General features: G+C 55.7%; 1 protein-coding gene across 1 annotated transcript; it reads left to right on the top strand.

The window, feature by feature from the left end:
- Nucleotides 1-9,132: 9,132 nt before the first annotated feature.
- On the top strand, nt 9,133-13,781 carry LOC309680936 (green-sensitive opsin; the record flags this gene model as incomplete). Its single annotated transcript, XM_082494707.1, has 5 exons — nt 9,133-9,493; nt 11,375-11,543; nt 12,942-13,107; nt 13,220-13,459; nt 13,650-13,781. 5 exons carry the CDS (start codon nt 9,133-9,135, stop codon nt 13,779-13,781), a joined length of 1,068 nt encoding a protein of 355 aa, XP_082350833.1.
- Between the last annotated feature and the right edge of the window lie 3,868 nt (nt 13,782-17,649).

Here is a 17,649-nt window from a genome sequence, read left to right as displayed (position 1 = left end):
GCTCGCCCTGCGCCCTTCGCTTTCTCCCCACTGCTCGGCACTGCAATTCACGGTAATTCACATCTGCGCAGCCGGGCTGGGCGAGAATCAATAGCAAGGATTTAACTCCTGCTGGCTCCCCAAACCAGTTCACCCTCCTGGTTCCAGCAGCAAATAATGATCTCTTAGATTAATGGGGAATTTGTCTCGCGTTGTTTCTCTCTCCTCCCGCTCTGCCCAGTTCCTACAGCCAACCCAGAGACCGGCGGCCCTTCTTGCTGACGGCAGTGAGCGGCGGATGAGGTGCAGGTCAGACACGGGGAAGGAGGTGAAGGTTTGGATGTGCAGCAGAGGGTTGGGAGCATCCCACCGCTCGCCCTTCGGAGCCAGCGATCTCAGTTTTACCTGCAAACGCGATGCTCTGGAGCTCTTCAGCACCAACATCTCCAGGAGAGCCCCAGATGGAGCAGCGTCTTCGCAGCAGAGCCACCTCCAGCAGGATCGCACCGATGTACAGCCTCAGCAGCTCGCCGAGCTCCTCTGGGTCTGCAATGCACCTGCAAGAGATTCCCACGGGGATTTAAAAGCCTGACAAATGAGTGCTGCCCCCCGTAACGCTAAAGCCTCTCCAGGAACCAGGCCTGAGGTGACCTGGACACCTGGAAAATCTGCCTGCTGCCTCAGTTTCTCCGTGGAAGGATGGAAGGACAAAAGAAAGAGGAAAGCACATGTTTCTGGCTATAGCCTGGATGGATTTAACTTCTCTACCAGTGGTGGAGGAGACAGGCACTGGCCAGAGTGCATCTCAATTCCATCGGAATGAAATAAAAAATAAAAATAAAAATATCCCTTTTTCATATAAAACCAATTTCCGTGCTTATAAAAGCTTTATAGACTCTCAGACAAGGAAAAAAATAAACAAGGGAAAAATGTTTCCTTGCTTTGTTTTTTTTTCTTCATTTTTGGTTACTCCTTTGCCATTCTCTCCCCGATCTGGAGCAAGCGAAGAGAGAAAGGAGAGGAGGTGAGAAAACAAGACGGGATGCAGCTTATCTAGTTCCGTTTTGGTTTTCAAATCCAAACCACCGTGTTTGCACTTGAAGGCTCAGGAATATTTTCAGGAATGGCAGAAAAATGCATTTCCCTGCGCAGTGAGGGGCTGCGGCTGGCTCGTCCCTGCCGGCGGCTGCTGTCCCTTCGTGTCCCGCTGCCCTGACCTCCCCGGGGGGCTGCCGGGCTTGGCCGGTGGTGGCCCAGAGGCCGGCATTGGGAAACCCTGCCTGGATGTGATCAGCCGAGCCCCGGGCTGAGGCTCTGAGGCAGGGAAATCACTTAGCATTTCAGAAAAGGAGCTCCCTACCCCACTCACAGGGAATATTTATTAGATTTGATGAAAGAGCAATTTAGCCTTTACACACACCAGGCACCCACTGACCTTTTATTTTCTTATTACCTCCTTTTACCCCCCCTACCGTTCCCGTATCAAACAACAATATATCAGGTTAAGCATAGCAAGACGAAACGCTAAGGCACCGAGAAGTGCATTAAATCGCTGCTTTGCGGGGCCGCTTGCACTGTCAAACCAGCAGGACGATGATGTATGATATTCCTGCTCACACACGGGATGCAAAAATCCCATCCCGCGGTCCCCATTGCAGACGAAGGTCGCAGGTAAACCCCGTCTCGCCGCAGAAGGCAGCGGGTCTTTCGCTGAGGAGGAAAGGGGAGGTAAGAGCAGTCAGGATCCACCCTCCGGTATTTGCAGTTGTTGTCCGTGGAGCTTATCCGTCCATGGGAGAAGTGTAGCATGAAAAGGCATCGCTGCGCTCAGTGCTGCCAGCACCCAAGAGATTTCCTGATACGGTGGACTGGATTATGCTGGATGCCCGGGATTTATCGGCGCTTTCAATGGAGAGTCACCCTTCTCGTTCCAGAATCCCTCAGCAGTTAATAGCAGTTTATCTGCAACAGGAGAGAAGAGTTTGCTGCCGCTTTATCTCCTTTCAGGCTTTCAAGGCACCAATTCATTCTGCAAGGCAACAAGGAAACAGGGTCAGATGCCTTCAGGGTGGAAAAGAGACGGCGCACATGGCAAGGCAATGTGCTCACTGGTGAGTGGTTCTCACTGGAGAAACGTGAGGATCCGCTCATCCATCCCAGCTGGGACACGGGGCCGGGAAAACCAAACGGAAAACTCGGACAACAGCAGAAAGATCTGCAAAGACATTTGGGCCTGTCCAGCCAAGTCAGATTCCAGCACAGGACTCAAATTTGATAAAATGCCCATTTAATTCATGGATATTTTGCTTAGGTGATGAATAGCAACCTCAGTGAAAGCCTGAAACCACAAAGGCTTTAGAGAGCTAACCAGTAAAGATTGGGTATTAAGGAAAATGAATATTAATGAAAGGAGGGGAAAAAAAAAAAAAAAAAAATCAATCCTTTTTCCAGACAACCCTGCCATTGCTGTGCTTGTCTGCACAGAGCGGCTGCGTTTACCTCTTCTCTGGTGCCGTGGGACCATGTGCTCAGGGGGGTCACGCAGAGATGCCACCACTGCACGAGCAACGCAGAGGCTGGAGGGAGCGCACAGCGCACGTGGGAAGGGAGAAGAGGCAGCAAACGGGAAGGGAGAACAAACTGCAAAAGAAAAGGGGGTTTGTACCAATGTGGGGTTCAACGCGCAATAAGAATCGGTGCAAATCCCGCCGCTGGTTTCGGCGGCTGCAGGTCAAACCCCGAGCGCCTGGGCTTGGCACGGCCCGGAGCCAGCGTCGTTACATAAAGGGATGGGGAGAAGCCTGGGATGGGCTGGATGGAAGAAATGAATCCAATTACGGGATGAAGGGCAAAGGAAGAGAAAGGACACGTTTGGTCTGGAGCAAATCCCTAGCAGGCTTTACAGCCGGGATAGCAAGCAAAGGACAAAACCGAATTCCAATGCAGGACACCCAGCTGCCCACCAAGAGGAACAGGGGCCTCAAAAGGCAGGGGATGGGGCTCTTCTGCTGGCTGAGAGTGTGGCCAGGGCAGTGACGTGAGGGATTGTCCCTGGGAGACCCAAAGTACCACCAGGACGTGGCTCTTCTGGGAGCTGGAACACCAGGTTGGCTGTTGTGCTATAGGGACATCGGGGCGAGGAGCCAGCCCAGGCCCTGCTGGAAAGCAGAAAACAAGCAAGCAAACCCCAAATTTCCTCTGTTCTGTTTCCCAAAAGATTATAACCCAGCTGGCCGTGTCACAGCAGTCTCCAGGCTTCCACGGAGAAAACCAAGGGCTCTGCGCTAGAAATGAAAAAAAGTGACCCAGTTATGACAAAACGAACCAGCGTGCATAAAGCGTCGCTGCGGAGGGCTACGAACATCCACAATAAGGCCCTCAGGAACAACAGGGTTCAACTTCAAATGAGATTTACAAATTAAAAATAAAAGGGCTGGATTATTTCTATTTGCCTAAGCCCCCTTTCCTGACTGCTCAGCCGTTCTCAAAGCGGGGCCGTGGCCAGCGCTGCTGGACACCGCAGAACGCAGGCGGTGGTGCCGCGCTCTTGCGTCCCTCTGGAATTAAATGAAAGCCTCTCTTTTGCCTCTCTGACTTTGCAGTTAAGCACCTGCCACTGGTTGAGCAAAGCAGAGGTGGGTGAGAAGAGCAGGACACAGCTCCCTGACTCCCAGCTCCCTGTTAACCCCTCGCTAACACCCACCTGGCTCGAATAGCCCATAAAACAGAACAAATTCCAGCAAGGGTTTGGCTGCATTTTTGCAGGACAGGAAGATCTCACGGGAGCAGGCAGCATCTTCTCCCGTGCACTGGCCACCACCCTCGCCAGAGGACGGCTTGCACCCTCACACAGCTGCTAACACACAGAGAAATGCAAAGAAAGGGGTCTGCAGAAGAGGTGGAGAGGGACTTTATCAGGGAGAGGAGTGATAGGATGAGGGGGAATGGTTTTAAACTGGAAGAGGGGAGATTTAGATTAGATATAAGGAGGAAATTCTTCCCTGTGGGGGCGGTGAGCCCCTGGCGCAGGGTGCCCCGAGAAGCTGTGGCTGCCCCATCCCTGGAGGTGGTCAAGGCCGGATTGGATGGGTCTCAGAGCAACCGGGGCTGGGGGGAGGTGTCCCTGCCCAGGGCAGGGGGGTGGAACTGGGTGATCTTCAAAGTCCCTTCCAACCCAAACCATTCTATAAAATGTGCTTGTGCTTCTTGGATTTGCTGGGCTGTGCTGGCTGCTCGTCCCGTGGTGCCGCGTGGCCGGTGAGACTGTCTTGCAAACCTGCCTACTCCGCTACAGCCCTGGTTTATCACTTCGTTAAAAGTGTTGACAGCACCACACGGCGTGGTGCAGGTTCACAGCTGAGCCGGGATTGCTCAGCTCCTTGGCAAGAAAATGACAGGTCCCAAAGACTTTCTGCCTCTCCGAGGAAATCCTACGGGGCTTGTAGGGATGTTACCTGGATGAGCAGCCGGAGGAAAAGCCTGGGAGGTGGCAGGGCCCTGCTTGCTTGCAAATACCGTCCAGATGAGATGAGGTTGGCAGCGGTGAAGCTCTCCCCACTTCCCAGCTGCTTTCTGGCTCTGGTGCATCCACCCCCTGCGAGGCCGTGCTGGTGAGGAGAGCCTGGAGAAGGGGCTGTGATGGGGAACCTGCACGGAAAACAGGAGCTGTGGTTCCTCCTGCCCAAAGCCCCTGAGTGCAGCCCGTTGGGGGCTGTGAGCAAGGCAGGCGGCAGGCTTCTGCGCACCCTTATTTTGGGGGAAAGAAGCAAGGGCAAGGTACAAATAACCTCCCTCTGCACCACCAGATCCTTGTCCTGGATGGATGCGACCGTGCGAGCCCGGAGGAGCGGCTGCCGGCAGAGGGCACGGCTGCCTCCTCGGAGCCGCCAGCCACGGCCGAGTTAATCCCTGCTGGGGGAGGAACGGCCCACCGAACCAAATTGTAAATACATCTGTGTCCTCCTTCTCCCTGCCACACATTTAAATCTATTTGATCCACTCTAATGGATTGATCTACAAGTTTGTGCACACACATCCTGCTTTGGACGGGGCGGCTGGCAGCGCCTCTCCCATCACGACCTGTCAGCTCCACTCAGCCTCACCTCCGCCGGGAGCCACCGGGAACGAATCCAATTACAGGATAAAGGGTTTTCTTCCCCTCCATATGGTCTCTATAACGCTCCGGCTTTATCTTTCTTTAACCCCTTTCCTGGCGAGGGAGCTCACAAGCCCGGCGTAAGCAGCTCAGCGCAGCGGCCACGCGTGGCTGCTATCTGATACGGGGAAACGAGGTCTTCCCAGGGCAGGCGGGGGGTACCGGGAGGCACCGCTATACGTGCGCCTTCCTCCCTCTTCTCCTGCCCACCAGGGAGGAACGAGCTCCTCCAGAAGGGAGGTTCAGGGCAGCGCATTGCGAAAATAGCCAGAAGCACAAAAAGGAGCTGGGCACCGTTTGGCATTCGGCGTTGGTGCTCATGGCCGAGGTTCAAGGTCCTGTGCATTAGTCCACCACCAGAATTTCGGCGCAGATGTTTGCTTCGCGACTAATTTCTATTGCTTATGTGCTTCTCTACACCTTGCTCTGCCAGTCATTCCCAATGAGGACCCTTGTGCAGGGGTGGGGAGAGGCGCCGCAAAGGGCTCCGGGAAACCCACCTCCCCCCGCACATCCCCGCGGTTTGCTCTGCCTGTCGCTCGAGCCCGGTGAACCGACCGTATCAGCTCAGTGCAAGTTAGTTATTTGATTATAATTATCATTTCTTGCTTTACACAGGACATGAAAGCCCAGAGCAGCTCAGGGCTCCGTCACGCAATGTGCTGACAAACAATGAATAAGAGGCAATCTCATCTCAAAGAGCTTAGCAAAGCAGAAAAAAAAACTGCAAGAAGGAAGAAAACCCTTCCTTTTCTTAAGGACAAACACAAAGAAAGCAAACCTCTCCTCTCGCATTAAACAGGGCCTGATTTTTGCTATTGCCTTCTTTGTCGTAGAGTCAGCATAGAAAACAATTGAGAGCTCTCTGGGAGACAGCCCGTAAAGTTTCCCTGCTAAGAGACACCAAATTAAAGCCATCACTTTCCATTTCTGTGACAGAGACGCAGAGGGAACCGGGGTTGCATTCAGGACACGTCCTGGAGGAACCAGCTATTCTCTCCGGTGTAATTTTCTTCTGCTGAGTTTATTCGAGGCCTTCGGCATTGCTCCGGCTGCCGCTGACCTGCAGAGAGCTCTAAATCCACCAGTCCCCTCTTAGCACCACAGAGGTGACTCGGGCTTACCTGCTCCGTGTTCAGCTCCCAAAAAGGGGAAAGGTCCAGGTCCAGATCTAGTTGAAGGTCAGGTGAAAGTCCTCTTGGTCCAGTTGTTGGCCATCCTCTGTATGAAGGGTGTCTGGGTACCACGCATGAAGCCAAAGTCGTACCCCACCGTAGCTGAAAGAGGGAGTAGAGCAGGTTTGCGCTGGCCAAGGAAAAAATCTCCGTGCAAAAAATACTGCTGATCCTTTCCCCCACCGCCCAAAACAGACTGTCGTTTCACCTCTTCTCCCCCTAGCTGTGCTTCATCTGCACAGGTCTTTACTCTTTAGGAGAAGACAGGACACCACAGAGTTGTGGCAGAAAGTATCACAGAGGTGGGACGTGAAAATTACTTTCTGGGAGAAGAAAACTGAGATTTCACGCGAGATAACCATGTTCATATACAAAACCTTGGAGAAGCACCAGAGCTTTCAGATGCTGCTGGCACCGACAGCAAGGTCCAAGTCTTTTGAAGGTGGACCATCATAGTGAAAACTTTTAGCTGAAAAGAGTTGCTTTCTATAAATGAAGTTGGGAAGGACACACTGGAATTGAGGTGTGCATCTGTACATGGCTGTTACCTTTTCTGGCTTCTCTTTTAATGTTCAACTAATTCTGCAAAAATGTGCCTAACTTTTGTACGTCCAGAAGCATGACTATGGTCAGGAAAGGTATGAAATGCCTCAGGGGAAAGCTTTGTGAGAAGTAAGGCCATGGGTCTTGTCAAGAAGAAACTCTTCCCCTCAAGGAAGAGCTTGTGGATAGACTAGAAAAGACCTAGACTGGGAGTTTCATGACTGGTGGTTTCACAGGACGTGCAGTGTATCCTGAGGTACGTCTTGAGAGTCATAGACATCCCATGGGGATTCCTTGTTCCGGGGCACCTGAGGTTTATGTGACCCACTTACTCTTGCCATGTCCTAGTTCTGCTCCTCTTGGACCGGTGCAGATGGGTCAGCGATTAGGCCATCATTCATCCCACGCCCCTTAGCCTTCCGCTCCTGCCCTCTAGCTCGGAGACACTCCGCTCTTGCAGAAGACCTCATTCATCCAGCAAGACAGCATTGACTTGTTCCATCCACCTTGTCTTGGCGGAGGGCAGCGGTGGGAAAGAGGCTAACAGCTTACCGCATTAACAGATCAGGGCCATTAACGCCACCAGATGTCAGATATTAATGGAAGAGCTTCGCTAAGGCGCCTTAGGCAGGTCTCCTGGAGAAGAAGCGACCATGACCCAGAAGAAAAAAATGGGGAAAGAGTTTGGGATGGAGCACTGGTGCTCCAAGCTGGCACTGACCCTGCTGAGAAGGGTTTCATAGTCTCATGTGTGCGGGGCTGGGGATCCTACATCCCAAACAGAGTGTTAAGAGACCAGGAGAAGCTTCTTTCCATCCCACTTGCTCTCCCAGTGTGGCTACAGGCTGGTGCTGGTGTCTCTGCACTGTCTCTGGAGGCAATTCAGGACACCGGCATTGCTGAGACTTTACTGTCTCTCCCCAGGAGCACTCAGGTGCTGCTTCTCCAGCGAGTAGCGGCACTTTGTCAGGCTGTGGCTAAGGGCCCTCCCTAAACCCCACCAACCCTTGCAAAGCTGCGACCCAGACTGGTGTCCCACTTGCTGGGGTGGGGAGGAGACTCGGGTGAGAAACACTCACCAGCAGCTGCCCAGGAGACAGGGAGCCCCCAGGGCTGGCCATGCCCCATCCATCCCTGCCGGATGGTGCGCTCCCTCCTGTCCTGCCAGAGATCCTTGGAAGATCAGCTGAATAATGGGTATCCTTCAGCCCAGGGAGAAGGCAAGGCAGAGGAGTAAGTTCGCAGTCCTTTGCCCGACCCGGGTGGGTGCTGCGGGGCGTAGTACAGCCAGGAGACCCATCCCCAGAGTCCTGACTTTACCAAGATCGCAGCCTTTGGGATGGGAAGCGGTCCCCCCTCACCTTTGCCCAGCTCCGTGCGCAGCGGGGGCCCTTGGCCATGTCAGCAGAGCCCCGTTTTGCTCTGTGACGGAGACGTGTGTCCACGCCGGGCAGCACCCGCACTGAACCGGGCACCGGCAGCGCACAGCAGCCAAACAGCCAGAGCCAAGCCCACGGCTCCGACCCACAGAGCTCGGTCCAGCCTTCCCCCAGCGACCTCCCCAAGGTCAGTGGGGCAGAGTTGGGCACCCCCCGGTACCCAAACACTCCCATGGAGTCCTTCAGCCACCCAGGGACACCCCAAAGGCTGTGACCCACCACAGACCTGAGAACGGACCCATTTCCCCATCGATCACCCAAAGCAGCCGCTCCCCAACTCACCGCCCTCCTCTTCCAAAGGACTCCCCACCCCATCCCTTCCTCCCCCCAACTCCTTAAACAATATTAAACACTTAATGGCAATTAATACGCTTTAATGCAGGTTTTGGGGCCAACTGGCTGCTTAGAGGGTACTTAAACCATCAACCCCTCTCAATCCCGTTGCCCTTGTCATACAAAGTTAGCCGAGCCCCTAATCCGGCCTCCCCCCGCGCTCCCTCGAGGAGGCCGAAGGGTATAAAACCTCCCCTGGCCCGCGGGCACCGCCAGCCCTCGACGGGAACAGGGGCAGCGCACCACCTCCTGTCCCCCCGTCCCCTCGGGATTTACGGCTCTTCTTATCAACTCATTCTTTTTTTTTTTTTTTTTTGAGGGGGGAGGACCCTTTAGTTGAGTATTCTTCCACATTGGGGGGGTGGGGCTTCCTTTTTCTTTTTTTTTTTTTTTTTTCCCAATTGGGGTTGAAGCAAAATTAGTTACAAAATCAAAGCATTTGATCTAAAAAAAAAAAAAAAAAAAAACCCAACCTTAAAAGCAAAGCAACTGCCATAACCTTGGCAGGATGAATGGGACAGAAGGTATCAATTTTTACGTGCCTATGTCCAACAAGACAGGGGTGGTGCGAAGCCCCTTTGAGTACCCCCAGTATTACCTAGCCGAGCCCTGGAAGTACCGCGTCGTGTGTTGCTACATCTTCTTCCTCATCTCCACCGGTTTGCCCATCAACCTCCTCACCCTCCTGGTTACCTTCAAACACAAGAAGCTCCGGCAGCCGCTCAACTACATCTTGGTCAACTTGGCGGTGGCTGATCTCTTCATGGCCTGTTTTGGTTTCACGGTCACCTTCTACACTGCCTGGAACGGTTACTTCGTCTTCGGCCCCGTCGGCTGTGCCGTGGAGGGCTTCTTCGCCACGCTGGGAGGTAAGGGCTGTGGGGTGGGAGCTTGGGACCACGGGCCAGGCTTGGCAGCGGGCGATCCTGCTTCTTCAGGGCTTCAGGAGCCCAATTCCACCCCTTCACTGTACCATTAGGATGGCTGCGGTGCAGGCAGCATCCCTCCCGTGCAGAAAGCCATCTTACCTGCCGCCGCGGTGTCGCAGCTCGTCGCGGGGGGCAGAGCCGGCCGTGCAAGGCGCTGCTTCCCCGCGGCTTCAAGACAGGGGTAAAAAAAGAGAGATTTATGCAAGTTTGAACGTGATGCCAAGGAGCGCCATGCTCATGACTAGCTGGGCAGCTGTAAGGGACCCACGCTCACAGGATCAAGCCTGGGGGGGGCTCATCCGGCCCCAGCGCCAGTGCGCATTCAGGGGTCTTACACTGCGGCCGCATGGCTAGCAGCCACCTGATGGGGACGACCACATCGTGTCCTTGAATCAATATGTCAAGCATCTTTGCCAAAAGCCTTTTTTGGGGAAAAGGTGAAGCATTTGGGAGGGTTTGGGGAAGGAAGAGACATCCCTTGGGAGCAGGACCACTCAGGAGAGGGACCCCACAGAAGGGGTAGGGGCATGGAGAGGAGGAGTTCAAGACAAGGAGAGGGGCGACAGCTTATCCAGGGGCAGAAGGAAGATGTGGCAGCTCTGAACCAGAAGAGCAGAGCAGCAGCGTGGAGGGGAAGGAGGATTCAGGGTCGCACAGAGCTCGGGAAACCAGGCCCAGGCTTTGCAGCAGTTGCTCAGCTCTTGTCCCACTTGCAGCCGATTTGGGTGCCCTTGGGAGCTTCCTTATTTCGCTTCTCAGGGACATGAGAGCCGCTAACGCTTCACCCCGCAGAAAGCCCCCGTGCGAAACAGGGAAAATTCATTCTGCACCCCGTGCCCACGCAGCCAGCCGGGCCCACACGACACCTCGTGATGGATCTGACAACCGCTAATCCTTGCTGCAGACATCCATAACCACTGCAAGGACTTCAATTTTGGTTGTTTTTTTTTTTTTTGTTTTTCCCCTAAATGGACAATTCAATTTCCTGCAATGATGCTGATCTGGGGGAGGGGGGAGAAGGATGGATATTCTGCCAGGCAAAAGCAAAGCTAAATGTCCCCATCAAAGCCAAGAACCGAGGAAGGGCTTGGTTTTGGGGTCAGAAGATTATATTGGGTCCGCACCGTTTCTGACCAAGTGAGCCTGTGGGCTTTCAGGCAGCATTGTTTGCCCTTCCAGTGTTTTTATCCAGGAAAGAACAAGGAGTCTCCTCTTCACAGGGAAGAAAGTGTGATGGGAAGCAGTCACTGTGCGAGCAGCAGGTCTCCAGCGAGTCCTAGCACAGGGTGTAGTTATCAGCAGATTATCACAGCTGGGGGCATTAGCAGGCTTACAGCACCGACTAAACGCTCCCAATCCCCTGAAGTTTAATTATCCCTTATAAATACATGTGCACGCATGCCCACCCACACAGCCTCCCCCGTACACCTCCCCCTGATCCAGCACTGGCGGAAGACTCATGAAATACACATTTAAAGGCATCAACAGGTTTGGACGCATCTGGCGTCTTTGCCGGAAATTGTGCTTCCTCGCGCCCAGGTGGAATTCACCCCCTTGATTTTTAAATGATTAAAAAGCCATCATGATCCCCCTCCTCCGTCGCCAGCATCCTGCTGTGGCACAGACGCTCCCCTCCGCTCCCAGACCTTTCGCATGTTATAGCCCGGGAGATTCTCAGTTATTGAATACGATGCCGGTTATCCCTTGCTGATCCCCAACCCCTCAGTCCCCTCCGCTCTTTGCTGCGACCACAAAGGGAAGATCAAACCTAGAGGAGCTCTTACCACCACCGTACGCTCTCCTTTTCTCTCCCTCCCGCAGGCCAAGTCGCCCTGTGGTCCCTGGTTGTCTTGGCCATAGAGCGCTACATCGTTGTCTGCAAACCCATGGGAAACTTCCGCTTCTCCGCAACCCACGCCATGATGGGCATCGCTTTTACCTGGATAATGGCCTTCTCCTGTGCTGCTCCACCCCTCTTCGGCTGGTCCAGGTGAGTCGAAGGATGCTCAGCGGCAGCCCCAGCTGCTCTGCTGACACCCCAGTGGGACAGGAGATGCGCCCGTGGCTCAGGCGTGACATTCCCTGGGCGAGAGAGGCAATGGGGCGAGTCAGAACAGAAATGCGACCTCGGCTGTCAGTCTCACGAAGGCTTGGTGTCCCCTAACCAAAGGCAGCCACAGGCTCAGCATCTCCCGCTGCAATACCCTTCATGCTGCCTGTATGTCCTGCAGAGCAAGAGGGGCTTCGACAGGCACGGCTCGTCTCACCCGTGCTGTGAAAAGCCCGTTTCTCCCTGCAGACCATAAAGAGCGTTTGGATGACCAGCCCAGCAGGCTCTGGGTTGCAAACCTGGCCTTGCTGGGGTGCTGCCACCCCAGTTTTGCTCCTGGGAGCCCTGCAGTGCCCTTCCCAGTGCCCCTGCCCAGCTCTCCCAGCAAGCCCATCTGCCCTGCTCCCAGTACGTTTCAGCCCCCCCCCCCCCCCCCCCCAAAACCAGAGGCAACGCTGTTTGCTCACACCACAGGCTGCTCACTGGGCTCCAGCGAGCACGTCCTCCGGGCAGCTGAAGCCCCTGTCTGGCTCCTGCACGCACCCCCATTCCTTCACCAGGGGCTGATGCAGCAGCCAAAGGCCACTGGAGCATAAGGGGGGAGCTGAGGAGATGGAGGTGATCCCTCTAATGCTGCAGCTCCGGCCCCTCCTGACACCCCACTGCAGAGCTGCTCTGTGGGGTCATAACAAGTCCCTACCAGCCCTTTGGGCACGTGCAGGAGGTGGCTTTGGGGCAGCAAAGTCCCTTTACCATCCACCTGCAATGAGGCACAGCCAGATGATCCTTCTCCAGCCCTGAATTGGGATCCCTGCCCAGGCAGCCGGTCCTTGGCTCCCAAGCAGACCTGAGCTGCATCCCTTTGAGCCAAGGACCCTCCAGACCCAGGCTGTGCATCCCTCCACCCCGGGCAGCAGCAGGGACGAAGCCCTCAAGAGCTTAGTCCCACCAAGCTGGTGCCTCTGGTCCCCCTCGGCATCCCTCCACGGGCAGCGGGAGAGCAGGTGGCTCACGGCAGGCAAGTGCTCAGCCACGTAGGAAGGAAATAAATCGTCCGTTCCCCGTGGGAGGGAGCGAGTGTCACAACAAACCGCTGCCACGCGCTGGAGTGCAGCACGTCGGCACTGCTCGTGCCGGCCCCGAAGGAGCCGCGTGCTGCAGAGCCAGCGAGGCTGGGTGCACGGGGCACGGGGGAGAAGCTGGGAAGGAGCTCACCCAAAACACACGTGCCACTCTTCGAGCATCCCTCATCCTCGGGGAATTCAGTCGTCAGGTTGAACCTCTCCCGTTATCCCCAGGGAGGGTCCCGGTGAAGACCCTAACCTTTCTCACTGGCAGATACATGCCGGAGGGGATGCAGTGTTCCTGCGGCCCCGACTACTACACCCACAACCCCGACTACCACAACGAGTCCTATGTCCTCTACATGTTCGTCATCCACTTCATCATCCCGGTCGTGGTCATTTTCTTCTCCTACGGGCGCCTCATTTGCAAAGTCCGAGAGGTAACGTTGGGAGGGGATGAACGGGGCCAGGGTGGGCAGCTGGGACAGGAGAAGGGAGGTGCTCTGGGGGCGGGAGGCTGCGGGGTGCCCCTCACCACCCCCCTGCCCGCAGGCAGCTGCCCAGCAGCAGGAGTCGGCCACGACCCAGAAGGCCGAGAAGGAGGTGACACGGATGGTGATCCTCATGGTGCTGGGCTTTATGCTGGCCTGGACTCCCTACGCTGTGGTGGCGTTCTGGATCTTCACCAACAAGGGAGCAGACTTCACTGCCACGCTCATGTCAGTGCCTGCCTTCTTCTCCAAGAGCTCCTCCCTCTACAACCCCATCATCTACGTCCTCATGAACAAACAGGTGAGATGCCCCATGTCGTGCAGGGGGAGCCCCTGTCCTTACCTGGGGTCACCGCAGGCACCGTGCTCCTCCCGATAAGTGGTTGCGTCTCAGCCTGGGGGAGCAGCAAGCCTGGGGGCTGTCGGGGGCTCTCAGTCCGGCAGCACATCCCCGCTGGTCCCACCATTCTCCATTTCTCTCCCCTCTTCAGTTCCGTAATTGCATGATCACCACAATCTGCTGTGGCAAGAACCCCTTTGGGGATGAAGATGTCTCCTCCGCCGTATCCCAGAGCAAGACCGAGGTCTCCTCCGTCTCCTCCAGCCAAGTATCACCCGCGTAGACCACGGACAGTTTGAACTGGGGCGACCCGCCGAGCTCGGGGACCGGGCCAGACACCCACAGTCTCATCTCACGCAGTCACTCCCTCACGCACCGCCGCCCTCCCCGGCACGAGCAGTGCCGTAGCTTCTCCCCCCTCCCCCGTGTGCAGCCCCCCAGCCCCCGGCACGCTCGCTGGGGTACCCCTGCGCCCACTGGTGCCACCGTGGCACGCTGAGCTCTTCCACACTGACACAGCCCCTCGCAGGGGAGCCCGTGTCCCTTCCCCAGCTCCCAGAAGCCGGCCAGCTTTTGGGGACCACCCGTGGGGCAGCAAACCCCTCCTGCTTCATTCACATCCCATTAAAACAGCAGTGGCCAGTGGGAAACCCCAAACTGCCATAATTTCTTCTCTGCTGCTCCAAAATGCACTCCCTGCCAGTGTCCCCTTTCCCTGGCGCTCCGGGGAGTGCCGCAGCGGCATTTGGCCCTCATTTGCAAAATAATAAGCATCCAGACAGAGCGCCATTGCAAAAAAAAAAAAAAAAATAAATAAAAACAACCAACCAACCCCAGAAGCACAAACCCGTGGCTGCGGCGGTAGCGGCTGCCCCTTGCCAGCACCCGAGCCTGGGGCTCGCCCGAGCCGCACGCCCCGCTGCCGGCACAGCCCATGGAAATCAATACCCGTAGTCTTTATAAATCAATATAACAAATGGAGCTGGGAGCGGGCTTTGCTTCAAACCCGACTCCCTGCATCCCCAAGACAACACTGTAGATATATATTTTATTTTTTTTTGTCTTGGAACCTGTAAATATTTGCTCAAGTACTTTGAAGTCTCTATCTTTCTCAGCCCTTTCCTTTCTCCTCCTCCTCCCGACTCCAAGACAGAGAAACCATCTTTCACCTCTGCTCCCGCCGGCCGGACACACACGGCCAACCTTGGAGGGTGGGACCGGTACCCGAGCGCTTTCCTGTACATATTTTATAAATAAATAATATCGTGTCAGCACAAGGACTTCTACAGTCAAGAAGTAGGGATTAAAAAATAAGAAATAAACAGAAGCAGCGCAGAGAAAACCACAGATGCTCAGTCCTTGTCCTTCCTCTCGGGCTGCGTTGAGGAGACGCCGGTGTCCCGCCGAGAGGAGGCAGTGCTGCTGCTGGAGACGCGAGCCCCGAGCTGTCCCCAAGGCCGGGGGAAAGGGGACCTGTGGGTTGGAGCAGCCCGGATCACAGAGGGATCCTGGATCAGTGACCGTCCCCAGCAGGCGACGGCCCCGTTGGCTGGAGCACCAACGGGCTTTAGGGGCAAAACCACAGACAGGGCAGCTGGTGCCATGGCTTGTGCCTCTCCCCTCGCTGCCCAGCCTACCCCCAGCCATTACCTTTTCGTCCTTTAATATTTAAGCATCCCCCCACGTAGCCTTAAATAAAGCTTCAGCAGAAGAGCTTTTTTGCAGAGTTCAAGTTCCCCTCCCTGCGGAGCCCTTCGAGTCAGCGGCGTTAAGGAATTGGCAGAGTCAGGGAAATATTGTTCCCTGTGTCAGTGAATTTGTTACCGAGACGGCCGGAGAGCGATCCCCGGCGCATTCGCTGCCGGGGCTCTCCCCCTCCGCCACCTTCCCTGTTTGTCACACACATGCCCCTTTTCTCTGGCATTTTTCCTCCTTTTTTTTTTTTTTTTTTTTGGTCCAAAGCAACCAAAACCGGCGGGAAGCCCAAGGCTCGCCCCTGGGAGGGGGAGGCAGGAATAGAAACCACCTTTTGCTCCAACCCACCAGCACGGCTGTGCCCTGGGGAGGGGGAAAGGATGCTGCCCCCCAGCCCTCCCGGCCCCCTCCCGCCTCCGCACCCAGCAGGACTGCCCCTGCACCCATCCAAATTCGGGGCTCCCGGCCAGCGCCCGATGCTGGGGTCACAGCAGGAGCAGGTCTCGGCGCCACTCCTGCACCGACAGCTACTCTGAATAATTCATGGCTCGCTCTCCCCGGGTCTCGGGAGTCTCCTTTCCTTCGCCTACAAAGCAACAAGCCCATTTCCTTTTGTTCTTTGAAGCGAGGGAGCAGCAGAGGAGGGGAGGCACCGGGGCTTTTTTTTTTTTTTTTTTTTTTTTCTTTTTTTTTTTTTTTTTTTTTACGGCGAGTGATTGAACACGCCGTGCGCGAAGGAGGCCTCCTCGGCATCGCTTATCTCACCCCCTAGACTTTTGAGCGCAATATATTACGGGAACGCAGCCCTCCATAACCGCCCGTTCCGCACAGCGGCTGTGTATGCCTCTCCCCCCCCCCCCTTTTTTTTTTTTCTCTCGTTTTTTAAATGCTGCAGTTATAGGTGAGGGCTGCTTGCCTTTTGCTGCCGTGCAGCGACGCTGGAAGAATTCACAAGGATGTGGCAGAGCCTGGAGGGGGATAACAGCAGCCCGTGACCCCAAACGGGGAGTTCTGGAGAGCCGGGGACCACCTTGGGCTGGGCTGGGGCTTTGCAGCCGAATTTCCCCCAGGCACGAGAGGGATGGAGCCGAGTGCCCTGGCTCGCTGGGCAGTGGCAGATGCCAGCAGCAATGCCTTCTGGCCGCCCCCACCTGCACTCAGCAGCCAGCTGCCGCCCCAGATGTGCCACCGCCCACAACACTGCGGCGGATGAGTGAACGCCGTTTACAGAGTCGGTGGAGGTCACAAGCACCCGGCCTGCCCCGAGGATGCTTTGCAGACAGAATTATCATAGAATGGTTTGGGTTGGAAGGGACATTGAAGACCATCCAGTGCCACCCCCTGCCCCGGGCAGGGCCACCTCCCCCCAGCCCAGGTCGCTCCCAGCCCCGTCCAACCCGGCCTTGAGCACCCCCAGGGATGGGGCAGCCACAGCTTCTCGGGGCACCCTGCGCCGGGGGCTCACCGCCCACACAGGGAAAAATTTCTTCCTAATACCTAATCTAAATATACCTTCTTCCAGTTTGAAGCCATTCCCCCTCCTCCTATCACTCCATGCCCTTGTACAAAGTCCCCCCCCAGCTCTCCTGGAGCCCCTTTAGGCACTGGAGGGGGCTCTGAGGTCTCCCCACAGCCTTCTCTTCTCCAGGCTGACCCCCCCAACTCTCCCAGCCCGTCCTCCCAGCAGAGGGGCTCCAGCCCTCCCAGCATCTTTGTGGCCTCCTCTGGCCCCGCTCCAACAGCTCCGTGTCCCCCTTATATTTGGCCTCCAGAGCTGGAGGCAGCACTCCAGGTGGGGTCTCCCCAGAGCAGATTAGAGGGGAAGAATCCCCTCCCTTCTCAACTATCTCCAGCAGAATAGCGTCAAAGGAGAAGAATGTCTCTCAACAATAGTTTTACCTCCTTGGTGCAGCCACCCCACTGCGAGGAGCCTTCTCCAGGTGGGAATTGCCCAGACAGGCTGTGCACGTGGGGGATCCTGAGCACGGCTGGCCGGTGATGCTCCGAGGTGCAGGCAGCCTGAAATCAGGCAGCTTGAAGTCATCTACGATGCAAATGAGGAGCTGCTTTTACGGGGTTGAGGCTGCAAATGGGAATAAAAAGAGAAACCCATCCCAAGAGAGCAACCCCTCCACTTCTGTCTCCAGCCCATCTCTACCCGAGGTGGCCCCACAGCAGCAGCTGGTGATGCTCAGCTCTCCTTGAACACGTTCCTCCAAGAAATTAAAGCATCCGAGCGCCGTTTTCCCTAAAATCGTGCAGTTTGGCCAGGCAGGGCTAGAGGAGGAACGCAGCAACCAGGCAATCTGCAACCAAAAGCTAAAACCTCATCTAACCCTCATTGATTCAACCTTTCCAGGGCAGAAACCATCTCATTGAAGGCATTTTCTTTCCCCCCCCCCCCCCCCCCCTTCTTGTTTCAAACATTGTTTTTTCAGAGGTGTGAAGCCATAATT

The sequence above is a fragment of the Vanellus vanellus genome, assembly GCF_965231255.1.
Source record: "Vanellus vanellus genome assembly, chromosome: 23".
Lineage (NCBI taxonomy): Eukaryota > Metazoa > Chordata > Aves > Charadriiformes > Charadriidae > Vanellus > Vanellus vanellus.
The sequence above is the reverse complement of the archived record's forward strand: the minus strand, read 5'-3'. Positions and strand labels throughout refer to the sequence as shown.